We start from the raw sequence: 19,739 nt of genomic DNA, 5'->3' as shown, positions 1-19,739 counted from the left end.
AAATACAGTGATTATAAACTATATGTTGTCATGCATTCATAAATACAGTGATTATAAACTATATGTTGTCATGCATTCATGAATACAGTGATTATAAACTATATGTTGTCATGCATTCATCAATACAGTGATTATAAACTATATGTTGTCATGCATTCATCAATACAGTGATTATAAACTATATGTTGTCATGCATTCATAAATACAGTGATTATAAACTATATGTTGTCATGCATTCATCAATACAGTGATTATAAACTATATGTTGTCATGCATTCATGAATACAGTGATTATAAACTATATGTTGTCATGCATTCATGAATACAGTGATTATAAACTATCCTCAGCCCCTTTCAAGGTCCCCTCCATCATCCCCCTGCAGCCCACTATAGGAGGTAAAGTCTCTTACCTGATGCTGCCTGCATCCAGCCGCAGATCTTGTACACGGTGGAGGTGCTGAGGAGGAAGAAGAGGCTGAAGCAGCCGATGCAGCAGCAGACCAGCATCATGGACATCCCGATGAGGAAGGAGGCGGCCTTGAAGGCGGTGGAGGGGATCGCAGCGAACTCCGTGAAGCTGCCCTGACAGTCCAGCTCTCTGGCGATGCCGTCTCCGGAGCAGAAGTGGAAGAGGCCGAAGTATCCGGCCTGCGGAGTGTCCACGCCATCTCCGATCCAGTAGGGCTGCGAGAAGATGATCACGTTAACGATGCCGAACAGGATGGTGAAGATGGCCCAGAGGAGTCCGATCATACGCGAGTTGCGGACGTAATTGGTCTGGTACAGTTTCGCAGCTTCTGCAGACGGCAGCATTGATGCGGCAGATCCAGGTATCATTTTACGCAAAAAGAAATATGAATGCGATCTGCACCGAGCACAAAGCGAGGACTTACAGAAGCATCCTCCCAAAAAAACAGCAGCGAGAGCAAGAGGAGCGTCTATCTGTGCAGCTGCAGCACATCTGCAACATCTGGCAGCGAGGCAGCAGCGATCGAGTCATGACGTCGCATCCTTATGAACCGAGAGAGCAGCAGAGAGCTTGAACCCAGATATGACCGATTATAACTCTAATATGAACTCATCAGCATCAGCATCAAAAACAGAAAGAGGCTGCGTCCCACATCTCTGCAGCACCGTGTGGCTCACTGATGGATGTCCTTGGAAAAAAAACCTCCGACTGAAAGAGAGAAATGTATTATTCACCCTCAAAGATTTGCGCACAAGCCCAAAATATAAAAATAGCAACAGCCAAGCAAACGAGTCGTGTGGTCTATTATGTGTCTGAATGGGGTCGCATCCAGTAACACATTATATATAGGCCTGGTTGGTACTTACAAATGAATGCAGCCGACCATAATAATAACCATTCACAAAATATACGACGAATCCCCCTTCACGATCGTTAAACGGGGAATTTGTTCTCCGGGTTATGATGGCAGCATCACACAGTGGTGATGCATCACACAGTGATGCTGATGCTGGAGTCAGAGAGGATGGAGAGAGGGAGGGGCTCTCAGATGAGAGAGACGCAGCTTCTGGGTGTCTCTGCGTCAACAACCACCAGACTGACCAAATAATATGCTGAAGAAAAAAAAGGGGTTGAATGCTGTTAAATATATATATATATATATTTTTTTAGCAGGGTAAATCTGTGTTACCTGCCGTGTTAGAGACGCACTGCTCGGCTTCATGAAGGCTGCCCTGCTGCTGCCAGGAGGTTATGTAACACTTCATGCAAACTGCACATGGTGGCCTGAAAAAAAGCACAGGGCTGAATACACTGCAAGCAGCGAATATTTGTTGTTTGCAGTTCAGTAAATGAGATAAAATAAGATAAGATACTCCTTTATTTGTAGGCAAATTTGCAGTGTACAGCAGCAAAGGGGATAAAGCAAAAAACAAGATGCATCAGCTAACACAGTAAAAAAAAAGAGCTAAACAAAGTGTAACACAATATTAACCATTTAAATAGAAGGAAGTATAAAAATAGGAGCAGCATATACAGTATTGACATGAAACCGACTATTAACAAAATTGCACAAGTGGAAAATGATATTGCACAGTGAGAATGAATGAATGAATGAATGAATGCCATGGAGGTTATGTAACACTTCATGCAAACTGCACATGGTGGCCTGAAAAAAGCACAGGGCTGAATACACTGCAAGCAGCGAATAGTTGTTGTTTGCAGAAGTAAATAAGATAAGATAAGATATTCCTTTATTAGTCCCGCAGTGGGGAAATTTGCAGTGTACAGCAGCAAAGTAGGCTACATTGTTTTGCTGTATAATGAGAGATGATGTGCACCTGCATCAGTGTTTGAGAGAACAGGCAGCATAATGAGGCTTGGACATGTCAATTTTCACATATTTAATTAGAGAAATAATGAAAACTGACACTATTAGTGTTTTAATTACACCTGTACTATCTCATACAATCCAATACAACAGCTCTGCAATTACTTTTTTTGAAACGTATGTTCAGTTTTGTTGGTTAGAGAGGTGTTGATTCAACACCATGGTTATTTAAAGGCCATACATGATGGTGTTAAAATGTAACTAAGGATATTTCGTCAAGGACTGTTTTAAGTACAATTTTGAGGTACTTGTATTTTACTTGAGTATTTCCATGTTATGCTACTTTATACCTCTACTCCCCTACATTTTAGTAGCCAATGCTGTACTTTTTACTCCATTAAATGTATTTAACAACATTAGTTACTTTGCAGATTTAGATTATTACTACAAAATATAAACCACTTAATAAATTATGATATATTATTATGAATTAACCCTTGTGCATCCCTTTAAAAAAAGTTGCTCTGATGTCCTTGTAGAGGACAAAAATGTCAAATATATATATTTTACACTTGAATCTTTTAAGTAACTCCAGTCCTGATCATAACTACCAAATATTCATTCATTTTCAGAATTTTAACCCTTTAAATGCCAGTTTGTTTGCATAATGCCACTGTTTTTTTTTAATGAAAAACGACAACAAAAAAACAAACAAACAACAACACAAAAATTTAATTATTTTCTGCATACTAAATGTTGGAGGGGGTGGGGGTTGCATTAAACATTGCAGTGCTCTATAACACAGCAGCAATAACCCATAGTGGAAAGCAGGAAAATAGCATGTATTTACCCCCATAGGGCAAACATGAGAAAATGGCTTTGAAAGCCTGCTGTAATAGAATGCATGATTTTATGCTATAATGACTGTGAGATCAAACACTGTGGTTTTAATGGGTTTCAGTGGGGATATTTTTGTCCTTAAGGGTCTGAGTGTCTGTATTTGGGCTACACGGTTTATTATACTTATTATAGAAGATGAGGTTGAACTTCTAAAATTCGAAGAAAAACAAAACAAAACAACTCACACCCATGCCAAAATGTATGCCTTAGATAGATAGATAGATGATAGATAGATAGATTATAGATAGATAGATAGATAGATAGATAGATAGATGTACTTTATTGATCCCCAATGGGAAATTGAGGTGTTACAGCAGCAATTTACATAGATCACAAAAAACGTGCATCACTCACACAAAAGCCATGAGGTATAGGTTCGAAAAACACTATCTCTATATCAATGTACATACCAACTACTTTACACTATAAAAAAATACAATAAAATAGAGTTAAAGATATATTTCTGCTGCATTAACACAGCCAAAGTGATCGAAAAACTAACAATTAAAAAGCCCAAAATGTCCCTGATGCATAAATGATAAGCTAGCTGGCAGTATGTAAAGTAGTTGAATTACCAGCTTCCAACATTAGTGATGCTTACACATTAATGCATCACTAATTATAACTCAGTGATATAATATGCATATATTATTCTGAAATAGGCCATTCTGCATAATGAGTAGGCTACTTCTACTTTTGGTACATTAAAGGTCCCATATTATAAGGCTTAAGTCCTACATAAATACTGTGAAAGTATCGAAACACTCATTCCACGGGGAAATACACACAGCCCGTATTCATAAACTCCGCATTTGAAACAAGCTGTCGGTATTCCTGTCCATTTGTGATGTCACACATATACAATATTTAGACCCTTTACACAGATTTAAACATAAACAATCTAAATGTGTCCTAGTTTATTCCTGGTTGCAGTGTATGTGAATGTCACCAGCTGACAGGAAGAACACATGGACCCAAGCTGTTGCCTAGCAACGCAATTCTGTTGCAATTCTGTTGCAATTCTGTTGCAATTTTGTCGCAATTCCATCGAAATGCACTAAAACGGAGCGTTTCAGACAGAGGGTAAATACAGACATATTCAGGCCGACAGTATGAGGAAAATAAAGTTTTTTTTAACATTACAGCATGTAAACATGTTCTAGTAGAAACACAATATACAAGTATGATCCTGAAAATGAGCATAATATGGGACCTTTAAGTATATTTTGATGCTAATAGATACAGTATGTACTTTTACTTCAGTATATACAGAGTATTTTTACACTGTGGTACCTATAGCTACTTTTACTTGAGTAAATGATCTGAGTATTTCTTCCACCACCGGTTGTACTGAACTGCATTATGGGTTTACTGTACTGTAGGGTCAGTCTAATGCTGCGTTCCAAATCACATACTTTTTCTTTTTACTTCAGTACGTACTGCGGCTGCCCTTACAAAGTAGGTACTGTTGCATGCAGTATTGGGACATACAACTTTATTATAACATTGTCCCATTTTATGCAGTACATACTACTTCATCATAACATTGCGCAAACTTTGACCCTCTTGCTCATATATTCACTGCTCAGAGGAATGCAACCAGCTGTGCGCTCCAATACTCATACTACCATACTATTTAGTATGCCAGAAAATATTTGGTGTATTCCCAAAACATAGTATGTCAATGCAGTATTTTTTCTGGCTATTCTGACCCACAATCCTCTGAACAGCAGATATATGAGCAAGAGGGTCAAAGTTCAAGGTGCAATGTTATGACAAAGTAGTACTGTATATCCCAATTGTGTGCATACTGCATGCAACAGTAGTATGTACTTTATAAGAGCAGGAAAAACAAAAAGTGTGCGATATGGAACTCAGACAAAGTCTAGAGAAGGACCAGGAGAAACGTGAGGATACAACCACAGTGGCAGCTTGGGAACAATGTAATGACGCTACTTAAATATAGTTCATAATGATACACAAGCATAAAGGACATTCGTTTGTTCCAGCCACGTAAAGAAGAGTCTTTTTTTAGGAATCCAAAAATGAGGTAAGTGTTGCCGTTAGCCGTTCGCTTACCTAAACCTGGCTCACTCTTGTTGTTAAACTGGTGTAAACTCCTTCTTGCTGTCTCTCTTTCATGACTACAATCTTTGTCGTCCTCATCTCATTTGGGTTCTTCATATTTTTCTTCACGTCCACGACCTCTTTCTTGTACAGTAGTACTGTGCAAAAGAAGAAGACAAAAGTAGTATCATGGATGGATTGTGAAACATGTTTTCCTATTTTCTGCTGACTTGTCAGCAAGACTCTCTTAGTTTGCATTAGTCCACTCAGTACATACGTTTATAACTTTGAACTTATTTAATTTGACTAAATAATAATAATAATGTGGAGACAAAAAGTATACTTTATTCTCCACATTATTATTATTTTTTAGTCAAATTATACTAAATAGCCTATAGGCTTCACTAGATAACTGCAGTGTCTGATAGTGCAATTAAAAAACATGTGCCTTACCTTACTTGCTCTGCTATCTCTTGCTGGCATGTTGATATAATATTTATACAACAATACTGACATCAATTCAAGGATAAAAAAAAGTGAACAGATTGTACTTATTGCTGTTGGCTTATTTCCACTGTTTGTGAAACTGGTGGAAAAGGCAGTGAGTAATTGTAACATCACAATTAAGGCTTCAATTCATGATTATTTTCATTATTGATTCATCTATTGGTTATTTTCTTGTTTAATGTATTAATTTTTTGGTCTATAAAATGTCACAAAATAGATGACCAAGTTGACATCTTCATACAGTACGTCCGACCGACACCCCACAACGTGTAAATATTCAGTTTAATATCTTAAAAAAAACAAATAATAGTAGCAAATATTCACATTTGAGAAGCGGGAATCAGAGAATCTTTGACATTTTTAGTTGTGGATTAATTTTTTGTCAATCGACTAATCGATTAATCAACCAATTGTTTCAGCCCAAATGTCAAGTATTTCAGTGTAGGCATAACTACTATCTAGTACATAGCTAATTTGTTCCTGCATGAAGATGCTGATTTAATATAAATGTCATTGCTAAATGAGTTAAAGAAATAATGATGAGTTTTTTCTTATTTTTGTAGAAATGATAGTTCTCTCATTTACCTGGAGATGGTGCTATCTCACTGTTTTATAACCGACCTACATCGTATATCCACATTTCAGAAGGGATCTAAAAGTAGTGTACAATTGGCAGCTTTACATTTTTAGAATTCAATTTTCTGTTATCAGCCAGTCAAATGTCAATTAAATGTTATTTCTATTCAGTTTTCTTGCATCTCTCTGTCTCTTTCTAGAAATGCTTTCCTGAAACTGCAGCCTCCTGTAATGCAGAAACATAATATTGGCTTGATTGTAGTACTACATCTGACCACCAGGGGTCAGTATAGCCTAACATTAGACTGTGGTACAGGCTGGCTAGAGGAGAGGATCTAAGGATGACTCACAAATGTATAGTACTGCACCAAAGATTTCAAATAATATTCTTTGCTGCTATAAATATAATGTACCCGACATGTTAACTCTAGCTTTTTGTTGTACAATAAAGGACAAATGCTCTGAAAGATGACTTATAATGTCACTAATCTCTTGTTAACTATTGTCTGATCCCTGTGAGAGTCAAGGCCCAGATATACAGTAAAGGTCATGCTTCTCATGCTCCGTGCCCTCTGGGCCACAACCCTCACTAAGCCTGGTGCTGTGCAGAACGATATCAGAACGGAATAAAGAAAGTATTTGGGAGTCAGCTTTAGCTTTCCTGTTGTGTTGCATGATGATGACTAGTGACACAGAGCGGATAATGACGGTGTAACCAGTTGAAGTTGATTCTGAGTCACTATACATCAGACCAATACGTCATCAAGAGTAGGCTCGCATGACCACGCCCCCTTTAAGGGGAAACAATCCTGTGTCCTTCTTAAGTGGTAACAGCGTAAAGAGAAGAAGTTGAAACATGTCTCCAAACTTCTACTTTAAACAAACCGGTAATAGTAATAACGCCATGCCGAAGAGTTGCTGTGTAGTGAGTTGCACTAACAATAATTCCCAAAATGCTGATCTCCAATTTGTTCCCCTGCCGTGTCCTAAAAAATATATAATTGATGGGCCTTATGGCTCCAAGCTATAGACCAGACCACCAGTGTCGCCGAGGCTGTGCTTGGGGGAAAGAAACTCGTTGTCACAGGAGAGAAAATGATTGTTGTGTAGTGGGTTAACCAAGGTTTTCACACTGAGATTTGAGGCACATACGATACGTGAATATTCACTGTCAGTGTGGTAAATCAGGGCTGCACGGTGGTGCAGTGGTTAGCACTGTCGCCTCACAGCAAGAGGGACGGAGGTTTGAATCTGGCTTGGGGCTGTGGTGGCAGTTTCTGTTAAAACAAGACACAAACCAACGTAACAACTTGTCTTTCAGTGAATTTAATAAAAAGGCATACATTAATAACTAAAACATCTGCAGATGGACTCACGAGCACAGCCACCTGTTGTGGACTGTGGCAAGTGAGCCCCGAATACAAAGAGTAGTCAGTATTTATACATTTAAAGCATAACATGAAGATAAGTGCAAAGAAGAAAGGAAGAGAAGGATAGAAAGTATATCAATGCGTCAGCACACAGCAGACAACAGAGCATCACAAGACATAACAAGTATTTCAGCAATCTGTTGTTTGCAGTTACAGAGAACTAAAATGTCAGGTCACTGTCCTATGGTGACGAAGTTGAACATGTGAGGCCCTGAGATTATCTAAAGGTACAGTGTTAAACTGCAGATATGAAAATTGCCATTACAGGACCCTCCTGGGTTCTGGAGTTTGCATGTTAGCGTGGGTTTTCTCCCGGTTCCTCCCATGCAGGTTAGGTTAATTGTTGACTCTAAATTGCCCATAGGTGTGAATGTGAGTGTAAATGGTTGTCTGTCTCTATGTGTCGTGATAGGCTGGCAACCAGTCCAGTGTGTACCCCGCCTTCGCCCAATGTCAGCTGGGATTAGCTCCAGCCCCCACGACCCTGAACGGGATAAACGGTTACAGATAATGGATGGATGTGGTAAATCACTAAATGATGCTGGTGACAGTGAGTGCGTTAGTGCGTTGAGTGTGAGGCTGCTACAGTAATACAGTCATACATTAATGTTATAGCAGACTGTTCTCTCCAATGAAATCTCAGCATATAGATCAAATAGTCGGCTATTAACAGGTTGATTATTTACAGACAACACTTCACTTCAACGATTCAATCAAATATGTATAGATGTCTGGATGAGTAATATACGGGGGAAGACTGAAGGGACATGACACCATCAACCTTCATTTTATTAAGTTATTGCGAACACTCATGTTCAGGCAAGATCACAAAATAATGATTAGTGTAACCCAGGTCACAAAGAGTTAACACACAGAGGAGCCTTAGCCAATCAGAGCGCAGGTTCACCGCAGCCCAGGCAGGCTAGACAGCATGCGCTACTCAACCGCTAGAGGACGCTGTGAGGAGAGGAGCTGCTGCTGAACGGTACAAATATAGCTCAGATAAAGCTGTAAACACAATATAACGTTGTCAAATCATGATGGTAACAGTCTGTACTCTGTTATAAGCTCATAGATGTGTGTGTGAGAGAGGCCCTGCTCACTGAAAGCTGCTGAGCGACACAGAGAAACTCCCGAACTGGTGAGTCGCTGTAATAAATAAGAGCTGCGCCACGATATGCTAAGCTAACAAGTGCTAAGCTAAGAAGTGCTAAGCTAACAAGTGCTAAGCTAAGAAGTGCTAAGCTAAGAAGTGCTAAGCTAACAAGTGCTAAGCTAACAAATGCTAAGCTAACAAGTGCTAAACTAAGAAGTGCTAAGCTAACAAGTGCTAAGCTAACAAGTGCTAAGCTAAGAAGTGCTAAGCTAACAAGTGCTAAGCTAACAAGTGCTAAACTAACAAATGCTAAGCTAACAAGTGCTAAACTAAGAAGTGCTAAGCTAACAAGTGCTAAGCTAACAAGTGCTAAGCTAAGAAGTGCTAAACTAAGAAGTGCTAAGCTAACAAGTGCTAAGCTAACAAGTGCTAAACTAAGAAGTGCTAAGCTAACAAGTGCTAAGCTAACAAGTGCTAAGCTAACAAGTTCAAGTGAAAAGGCCCAGAGGTAACAGACTTAGCATTAAGCTATGAACAGTGCATTTAGCTAAATGTTGTAGAGCTCAACTGAATTAAAGCTGCACTGGGAAGAATATAAAATGTGACATAAAGAGTGTTTAGTTGCTCAATGTTTTCTCTGGCTAGTAAAGCCACAGAACTGTTTAATACTGAAGCAACATGAGTTATGTTTTGTCAGGTATTTTATTTCATGGTATAGTGTATTTGATTTAAATAAAAAGACAGACATATAAGAAGGAAATAGTAATGTGTCAGGTTTACACTGTATAATTTATAATTCATGTAATATTATTTGTTTTAATTTAAAAAGTATGTTAAGTTAAGATAGTCTCATTTTACCACAGTTTCATTTGTAATTCATGCACTGTGAAGGTTATTTAAAATATGTTGATTGTAAAAGCTACATTATATGAATATATGTTGTAGAACTTAAAGGAATTATTAATTCCTGATGAATCAGAAATGCAATTGATTCATGAACAATTCTTGCCATGTCAATAACTGCAGGTCAGGTTTTTTTGGAGAGATTCAAAGTTGATGGCGAGCTAACCCAGACGAGACATCTAGATCCTGGATTGAAGATCCCAGAGCCAAGAAGTGTCAACCTTGCCCCTCTTCTGCCACGGCGGTAGGGTAAACATCACAACCTGTACACGGCTACACCACCCTTTACACTCAACTCCCAGCATCCCGTGCACAACCTCAAACCCCAGACTCTGACTTAACCCCTTTTTTGACTTGACTTGGAAAACATTTACCCTCTTCGTGCTCCCTGAAACACATTCCCTGTGCCGGTGAAAGGACTGAGTGTTAACCATCACACTGGTTAAAGTGAATGGACTGAAAATTCATATTATTGATATGGTGTATTGTGATGCCTTGGTAACAATGTCTATTACTGGAATAGTTAATATTGAATAATTGTAAGGTTGAAACGAGTTGAGAAGTGATAATATTGAACCGGGTTATTGTTTTAATATTGTTACTCATTGAATGTTGGATCCAAATATTGAGAATTGAGTTATTGATATTAGGGTGCACCCAGTTAGAAAAAATAGTTGGTAACAACTCAGTGGTTGAAACCCTGAGTGTGACAAAAGAAATATTTCATTGCTGAGTTGAAACTGAAGCATCTTTGTGCAATTCATCTGTATACTGAACTCATGGGTATTCATTTTATTTTGTTTGTTATTTTCTAAAATACAAGGTACCAATTATTAGCTTTTTGTCTACTGTGGTCATTTGATATTGCAAATAACTTTTTCTGCCTCCTGTTCGAGTTTGGTATCTTCTGATTCTAGTCCAGTATAATTATAGTGATAGGAGCTGTGTGCTACATTAGACATGTGTATAAAACACATTTTTGTATAACAAGAGATGAATGCATACGAATTTGTCAAAATTACAATCCAAACATACGTCAAATTGCATTGAAGTCTATGAGTCTATGGGATCTTTGGTTGTCTATCCCCCCAAAATGGGACGTGGCCTTGACTTTTTGTGAAGTACCCGTATGTGCCATTCTGATGTATGTGCCATATTCATCTGTCTAAGTTGTAACCTTGCAAACCTGTGCTGCAGAATGGATACTGAGTTAGACTCGCCTGATTTTGGCGACTGAGAAAAGCATTGTCACACTTGTTTGGGGCTTCCTCAGTTCACTAGATTATTTCATGAGAAAAAAGCCACTGGACTGAGACGAGGCCAGAGAAAAGAAAGGATGCAGAGTGTGCTGTGACAGCGAATTGGTCAATGTTTACCAGAAAAAACAGGGAGATTTTCGAGGCAATGCTGGGACAGAAGAGGGAACGGTGCCTGCGAGAGTTGAAGAGAAAGAATGGTTGGTAGAGGATGAGAGAGATTTGCCTCCATGAATTTTTGGGATGAAAGATAGGCTTGTGTGTGTAGTGTGTGTGTCACTGTGTGTATGTTTGAGAGAGAGAGAGTGAGTGAATGCCAAAGAGAGAAAGCCTGGGTGTGTTGAGATAAGCATGGGTCGTCGGGAGGTTGTTGTTTTCCGGGCACACTGTGTTTGTGCATGTTGTGTAAATGATTGTCTTCATGTGTGCACATAACAGTTGTGACTAGTTGTCGAGTAGTGATTTGGGACAGCACACAGTCCTTTTTGAAATGTCGACCTTAAATGGCGCCACTCTCGATAAGCGTCTCCCCTCTTCTCTCTCTCCCTCAGTCTGCTGCTCTTTCTCCGTTTCCCAGATGCGTTTCTTCTATCAGAATTCAGTGATTACGTGTTTCGAAGTTTCTCCACTGTTGTTTACTTTTTTTAATGTAGGCAAAAGTGTCTCTTATCTTCTTCATGCTGGGAATAGCGCCTGTTTATGATGTGTTGCTGCCATGCAATCACAACTCACTTCACCGCATAAACCCTGTGCTAAGACTCAATTTGTTTTTCTGTGATGGTGGATGGCAGAACTATGTGGGTTTGACCATCTGTTGATTTGTATTTCATTCACTAGCAGGACATCAAATGTATTTCGCTATGCTGGACAGACATTTAGAATCTGGACAGTAAATTAAATCTTTTGAATTGGCAAAGTAAATTTACCCATATACCGCAATGTTCAACGAGTTGTTGGAATCCCATGTAATTAAACTGAGAACAGCCAAAACAACATTTAACATTTAACCAGAAGTTCATCCAGCATGAGTGAAACTAAAGGAATATGGAGGAAAACATGTTTTTGCACTGCATATATTGTTGATGCATCTTTGAATATACATGTTTCCAATAAAAATTAGGGCTGTCAATTGATCAAATATTTAATCGTGATTAATCGCATGATTGTCCATAGTTAATTGGGATTAATCACAAATTAATCACACATTTTTTTTACATTCAAAATGTACCTTTAAAGGGAAATTTGTCAAGTATTTAATACTCTTATCAACTTGGGAGCCGACAAAGATGCTTGTTTTATGCAAATGTATGTATATATTTATCATTGGAAATCAATTAAGAACACAAAACAATGACAGATATTGTCCAGAAACCCTCACAGGTACAAATTTAGCATAGAAAATACGCTCAAATCATAACATGACAAACTCAAGCCCAACAGGCAACAACAGCTGTCAGTGTGTCAGTGTGCTGACTTTACTATGATTTGCCCCAAACTGCATGTGATTATCATAAAGTGGGCATGTCTGTAAAGGGGAGACTCGTGGGTACCCATAAAACCATTTTCATTCACATATCTTGAGGTCAGAGGTCAAGGGACCCCTTTAAAAATGCCATGCCAGCTTTTCGTTGCCTAAATTTTGCACAAGTTTGGAGAGTTATTCATTCTCCTTCACGATGAATTAGTATCTTCACTCTACCTTTAAAACTGATCCGTTTGATACAGATAGCAATACTTGGGCTTTGGGTATCAGCTGATAAGTGTTTAATTAATAAACTGTATGCCTCACTGTGTGGGAGTGACTGGGATCATTCTGTTATGTGTAAGGCAACATCATGCTTGACGTTGCTTAAACGTTGCTTTCCTGACTTTGTAAAACAAAATGTAACAAATAAATACATATACGTAAGTCATTGAATTGTTATTTATTATTAAAATAATAAATCGTACACCAACAACTTGGTAAAAAATCTTCCAAATTAACAGGAATTACAGTTCAAGTGTAAAACTTTTTAATGCAGCAACAAAACTTGGTCAAAACTTAAACCAGTCTAAAATGTATATAGTATATACATATAGAATTGAATTGAATAGATCGGCCCCATTGTCACCGATACCCGATCCAGCTATTTGAGTCAGCATTGGCCCGATCCGATCTTGATTTAATATGCAGCAAAGTTCTCTATATGCGGAGCACACATTTTAAACGTCAATATTGCAGTCGATCACGTTCATTTAATTGTGGGAAGCCAAAATCGTGATTGTGATTAATATTAGATTAATTGTGAAGCCCTAATTGAGATAAATGGGAATAATTATCATCATGTAGAAATTTGGTCTGACCTTCGAGCCTTAATTTCCAATTGAAAGTTTTTCATTTGTAACTTCAGAATAGACATCTTTATTGTCCACTTGCATGGAAATTTGTCTTTTGCTTCACAGACATACATACACTTAAAAGCTTCCTTTGCCATGTGTTAAATTACATGAGATTAGGAAAAAAATAAAAATAATAATAATAAATACAATGATAAATACCAGTAATACCCTAAGTGGGCCAAAACGGTTGGGATGAGAGTGCTAAAATATTAACAGTTAATACATATCTTAAGTAAAACGACAGAGGATGGAATAAAAGATCTCGTATTTTCATAGAAAATAAATGATGAAATCTACAGTGTTGATGGTCATCTCTTTTATTTATAGTAATCAAATCAGCTTTTATCTGCTCTATGAGTCAAACCTTTCATTCATATTCTTTGGCAAATCCTTGTCATCTGTCTTTTTCATTTTTCCCCTCCACATCAAAATTGTCTTGTGGCGTTGTTGATGCTAAATCACCACCAGCCCGCTGTGTGCCGACTCACAGCCTCAACGCCTGAAAGGGCTGGTTGGATTGTGAGGAAGTTTCCAGACTTTTGATTTCCCAGTCGAAACTCGGGCTCGTCTATTGTAGAGGTGACCCCCATTGAGTCACACAAACACTCCCTCGCAGACTGTTTACCATCACAATGCTGACACTGGCACTTTCCCTCGCTGTCAGGAGGACTCATATTTATGTATTTTCATTGTAATTACATGGCAGTGTTTTTATATTTCCAAAATGCCCTTGTTTTCCCCCACTGGCGCTTTTCAACCACGACCGCAGATCAAACTGAGCTTCTGCCAACACTTTGCTTCCCCGAGCCACTGAGAATAAAACCCACCAGTAAACAAAAGATAAAACACCCAAATGAAAGCTGGAGAGGGAGCAAAATCAACACAATGAGAGGGGTTGTTGAATAGTGGCGGGAGTGTGTGTGTTGTCTGATGTTGGCTGGTGTCGGAATTTGTTGATTATAGAGTGGGAATGTGTGTGTGTGTGTGTGTGTGTGTGTGTGTGTGTGTGTGTGTGTGTGTGTGTGTGTGTGTGTGTGTGTGTGTGTGTGTGTGTGTGTGTGTGTGTGTGTGTGTGTGTGTGTGTCTCAACGTTTTTGTATGTCTACGGTTTAGTAGAATTATCTGCAATGTTTTGAAAGCCTGAATTGACAAATAGTCTAGTTAGCATATCTTTTAGGAAAACTGTTCCTGGAAAAGTGTTGGCATTTTGTTGACAATTGAGAAATGTTATTTTTAGTTGATTCTCACACTGCACTGTCCTGCTGCAGTAAATACTCACTAACACCCCAAATCCGCCGCTGAAAATAGTCCCCAAAGAAATCACAGTTTGCTCCTGCTTGAGTAAATTACAGTGCTAAGCTGTTTTAGGAAATAAGTTAGCCTTTTTTTTTCTTTTTTTAAGTTTATATCTGTCACCATTTTTAAAGATCTTCTGTTGAAATGAATGGGCTTGGGGCTGAGAGTCACAGAGAGAGTAGGGAGGTCGGAAAGTTTTGAGGGACGGACTAACACATTGTTGGTTTTGGTCTTTTCATGGGATTTGTTTAATAATTGACAACTAATCAATTAATTGTTTTGATTAGTCAACTATTAAATTAATCACCAACTGTTTTGTTTAATGATTTATAAGCTTGATTCCAGCTTCTTAAAAGTGAATATTTTCTGGTTTCTTTACTCCTCTATGACAGTAAACTAAATATCTTTGAGTTGTGGACAAAACAAGACATTTCAGGACGTCATCTTGGGCTTTGGGAAACACTGATAGACATTTTTCACCATTTTCTGACATTTTATGGACCAAGCAACTAATAGATTATTCGAGACAATAATCAACAGTTTAATCAACAATGAAAATAATTGGTAATTGTTAGCCCTAGATTTGTTGACTAGGGCTGCCCCCTCTTAGTCAATAAGTCAGCTAAGATTTCTTTAATCGATGACTAAGAATTTCTTTGGTCAAGGACAGCCCTATTGTTGACATTAAGAAACATCTAGAACATTGTCAGCCTTATTCTTTAATAGACTGACGATGTTCATATCATGATATGCACCAGTGTACAATGTGTTGATGGGTCTGCAATGTTTTACATGGTCTTCTGGGATATTTTGGCAGGATGGGAAGTCTGTTCTGTCTCTGCCTCTACTGACGCTCTACTGTTTCCCTCTGATCTAAATGTTTATATTGCACTCATTAGACTGATAACGCCGAGCACCGTACTAATGAGCTCTATAACATCTGTGAGTGTGTGCACGCCTGTGACGGTGCAGTTTGGTTGTGCAAGTGTTAGCGTGATTATGTTATTGCAGATTTGAATTTGAGGCTTGCATTTGTATGTCTTGAAAAAGGATAAGGGTACATTTGTGAAGTCATTGTTCTTTACTGGTCCTGGCTGATCATTATAAATCCACTTTAATACAAGGGCATGTCTTTTTATAGGACATACTTAAAATATGCACACTGACCTGATTTTTAATTGACCTACCCTGAGGAGTTTGATGACAATATTACAGGCTGAGAGCTTTCAAGTGGTACAGCAAATCAGCATCATGAAGCTAAAGTGACCGTTTTCATCAGTATATATTGTAGCCAGAATTGACATTTTCCACAGTTTTTGCCTAAATTTATAAAATTTCCTTTCAGTGAAGCTTGTTTAATATCTTGGAAGGTGCAATTCCCAAAATGTCTTGCTAAATAACCAAGCACAAGGTATGTATGTGTTATGACGTAAGAGGGACCAAGTGTGCACATCCAAAACATAAAATACTTTTCTCTTTCGCACTTGCCTGAGGAAGATCTTGTAGATCGAAATGTTGTAATGAAAAGAGAAAAAGAGAAATAAACTATTTACTTGAAGCCTTTACAGTGAGCAGACCTCCTTTGTGCCCTGTATGTCTTATGATGTACCACTAGATGGCATCCTGAGAGAGGCCTTGTCACCCCAGCGGCTCTGTTTTGTTGGCAGACTACAAGAGGGACATTATAAAATAATGCTTATCTCCATAGGCATACATTGTATATGTGCCTCAAACGGTCCTAATATATTGGATGCACTTAAGGCCTTTTTTCAGTGACAGTTTAATGTATGAGTCTAATATTGTCTCTCTGTTCCTTCACTTTTCCTCTTGTGTAGCATTTTTTTATTTTCTTTGTCAATGCACCATGTGATTGGGAGTTGTTCTTTTGCTGTTGATGCAACCATGATATTTTCTAGGGATGTCTTTTGCAGACTTTGGCAAATCAAATGCCTGCCAATGAAGCCTACATGTGCATATTTACTTTTTGTCAGTGAAGAGAAATGGAGATGGCACTTGAAACCTTCATCGTAGATGTTTTTGTTTTGATACTAATGATATTTTATTGCCTGTGATAATCTGCGCTAGCACAGACATGAAATCCTACGAAACAACTTTTGTGGTTGGTCAGTCCTCTACATGGTGTGTGGTTAAGTGTCTCCATCCTCGACTTGCTACCACTGTCCAACAGAGCTCACACAATAGCTGCGTTGAGCCATCAGGAATGTTAAAAATGGGCAATTTCAGCTAGTTTAACATTTTTCCTGTGACAAACAAGCTCTTGAGCAATGAATGATCTTTCACAGTAACAAATATATGCCCTGTGGCAGTGAGTTGATGAGAGCTCTTTGTGTTTCTGTGTATGTGTGTGTTTGTACATATGTGTGTATTGAATGTTTGGCATTGTGAGACAGAACAGGCTGCGTTTGCTATGCGTGACTGACGAAGAGCAGAGCACCAGGAGCAGCCAGCTGTGTACACCCATGGACAAAGGCTGCACGTGGAAGAGAAATGTTTCACCACACCAGGTCAGATCACCATACGCTCCTTCTTCCTCTCCCCGTCTATCCAAACCACTGGTCAACAACTCCTTTTCCCCTCAGTCCGTCTCCATCTTTCTCGCCGTGTCCATCCGTACATCATCCCCTCTCCATCCCCCTTCTCACTCCCTCTCTCTCCCCTCAGCTCAATCGCACCACACCGGCTCTCTTTTCTTAGCAAACCTTTCTCTCATCCATTATTGAGACTTGTTTTTTTTCCTTGAGTCTCAGAATGAAGAAGGGGAACGGATCTTTTGAATTTTTAATGCCGCGCATGAAAAATGTAGCATCAGTCATTTCTCAACGATACGAACTGGTAAACTTTTAGCAGGACACAACACCCCAAGTCACGAGATGATGCGAGACGAGGAGAGAGAAGGGGATAAAAAAGCCCCGTGGCCTCTGATATGGAGAAGTGGGGAAGGGCGTGGGTGGAGGACAAAAGGAGATGGAGAAATATAGAGTGACTTGGTGAGGTGTTCTTTGAACGCAGCATTGACCGCAAATACACACATTCATATATTGGACAAACCCCCCCCCCCAAAAGGGAAAACGAGCACACAAAAGGTGGACAGAATGAGCAAGTCAGGTTGATGCAGATGTTTCATCTCAAGCACAAGGAGATAATCCTATTCAGTGAATACCTGGAATGATATGAATCACAAAGGTAGACGGTACTTTATAGTCTCTTGCCTTGTGGGAGTTTGTTATACATCAGAAAAACCCGTTATAGCTCCCTCCAGTCATTTACTCTCCCCTCCCCTCTCACCTGAGCCACAGAGCATGCCCCACAGCTCTTCAAACAGCAGCCAGGTCAAGGTCAGTGTTTAGAAATGGTAACGACCTTTTGTCAAGAAAGACTCACTGGCACACATCAAGTCTGGACCACATCTCTGCATATGATGGGATTTATCAGGGCTCCAGCAACCAGCAGGCTACTGTGATAGGAAAAAGCAGGTGGAGAGTGGGAGTGTGTTTGCCATGAGTTTGAAAAATAGGGGAAAGTAGAGTGTATTTCTGCATAGTGTATGTTTGCATGTTACATGCTTGCATTCATCTCTCTCTCTCTTTTTACACTCTTTCTTTAATGTTTCGTACCATGAGCTAAGGTGATTTATGCCCTGGCAACATGCTGAACATTATGGAACATATTTTCATGATGACTGCACGCCATGCATGAGCTGACGCTATTGTATGTCAAACAGAGAGACGGGCTACATGAGGCAAGCAAAGCAGAAATCAGGTAATGGATTCAACAGCTATAGTGCAGTAAGCTCTCTATGAAAAATATACCGTACCATTGTGGATGCGACAGGCTGATCTGCCCTCATCTAGTTATCCAGATCATAAATCTGACTCTCTGAGAAAAAAAAAAAAAGCTTCACCGCCTTCCCCCCTCCATCTCTGTTCCATACGTATACGCATCTCTGAGCTCAAGGTGGGGGGAGAAGCAGAAATGGACCTATAGCCTGAGGGGGTCGTATATTCCTGCCATAAGCCTGGAGCATGTCATCTATATTTATGCACTCATTTAGTTGTTTGTGTCTGCAGATTGGCCACAGCTTGTAGTAGCTCATAAATAATCGGGAAAATTGACGTAACGTATAGTACCCCGATGCCCCTTCTTTACGACCTTGCATATTCTGAAATTGGAGGTTAATGCCCACGTACACATACAAATGAATGAATTGATGGATCAATATAGGGATGAATAAATGTGTGATCAGTCACCAATTCCATGGTTTTATTTTGCATATTAATACATTTGGAGGCCTTTTAGCGAATTGTCTTGATAAATGTGTAAGATTGTCTAGATCAAAAAGCTGTGCATCTTTTTTTTCGTATTTTTTAGGGTTGTCAAAGTTAACTCGATAATAACGCGTTAACGCAAATTAGTAAGGTTAGAGTGAAGATATTGGTATCATATGAAACTAGAAGGAGGTTGAATAGCGCTCCAAACTTGCGCTAAATTTTGGCAAGGGAAAGCTGGTGTGACCATTTTCAAAGGGGTCCCTTGACCTCTGACCTCAAGATATGCGAATGAAAATGGGTTCTATGGGTACCCACGAGCCTCCCCTTTACAGACATGCCCACTTTATGATAATCACATGCAGTTTGGGGCAAGTCATAATCAAGTCAACACACTGACACACTGACAGCTGTTGTTGCCTGTTGGGCTTCAGTTTGCCATGTTATGATTTGAGTGTATTTTCTATGTTAAATGCAGTACCTGTGAGAGTTTCTGGACAATATATGTCATTGTTTTGTGTTGTTAATTGGTTTTCCAATACTATATATATATATATATATATATATATATATATATATATGCATAAAGTAAGCATATTTGCCCACTCCGATGTTGATAAGAGTATTAAATACTTGACAAATCTTCCTTTAAGTTACATTTTGAACAGATAAAAAATGTGTGATTAATTTGCGATAATTGCGATCAATCATGGACAATCATGCGATTAATCGCGATTAAATATTTT

General features: G+C 38.9%; 1 protein-coding gene across 2 annotated transcripts in view; it reads right to left on the bottom strand.

Moving 5' to 3' along the window:
* LOC119486811 (LHFPL tetraspan subfamily member 3 protein-like) overlaps nt 1-1,493 on the bottom strand; it is a 31,873-nt gene extending 30,380 nt beyond the window's left edge. Inside the window, exons 1-2 of one of the 2 annotated variants that reach the window (XM_037767218.1) lie at nt 1,336-1,492; nt 411-1,177 (exon numbers count right to left, since the gene is read on the bottom strand). In XM_037767218.1, the coding sequence (XP_037623146.1) occupies nt 411-837 (427 nt within the window). In that variant the 5' untranslated portion in view covers nt 838-1,177; nt 1,336-1,492. Of the gene's footprint in view, nt 1-410 lie in introns of both variants that reach the window. The other variant, XM_037767216.1, reaches the window with a different exon arrangement.
* Between the last annotated feature and the right edge of the window lie 18,246 nt (nt 1,494-19,739).

Source organism: Sebastes umbrosus, chromosome 4 (assembly GCF_015220745.1).
Source record: "Sebastes umbrosus isolate fSebUmb1 chromosome 4, fSebUmb1.pri, whole genome shotgun sequence".
NCBI lineage: Eukaryota > Metazoa > Chordata > Actinopteri > Perciformes > Sebastidae > Sebastes > Sebastes umbrosus.
The sequence above is the reverse complement of the archived record's forward strand: the minus strand, read 5'-3'. Positions and strand labels throughout refer to the sequence as shown.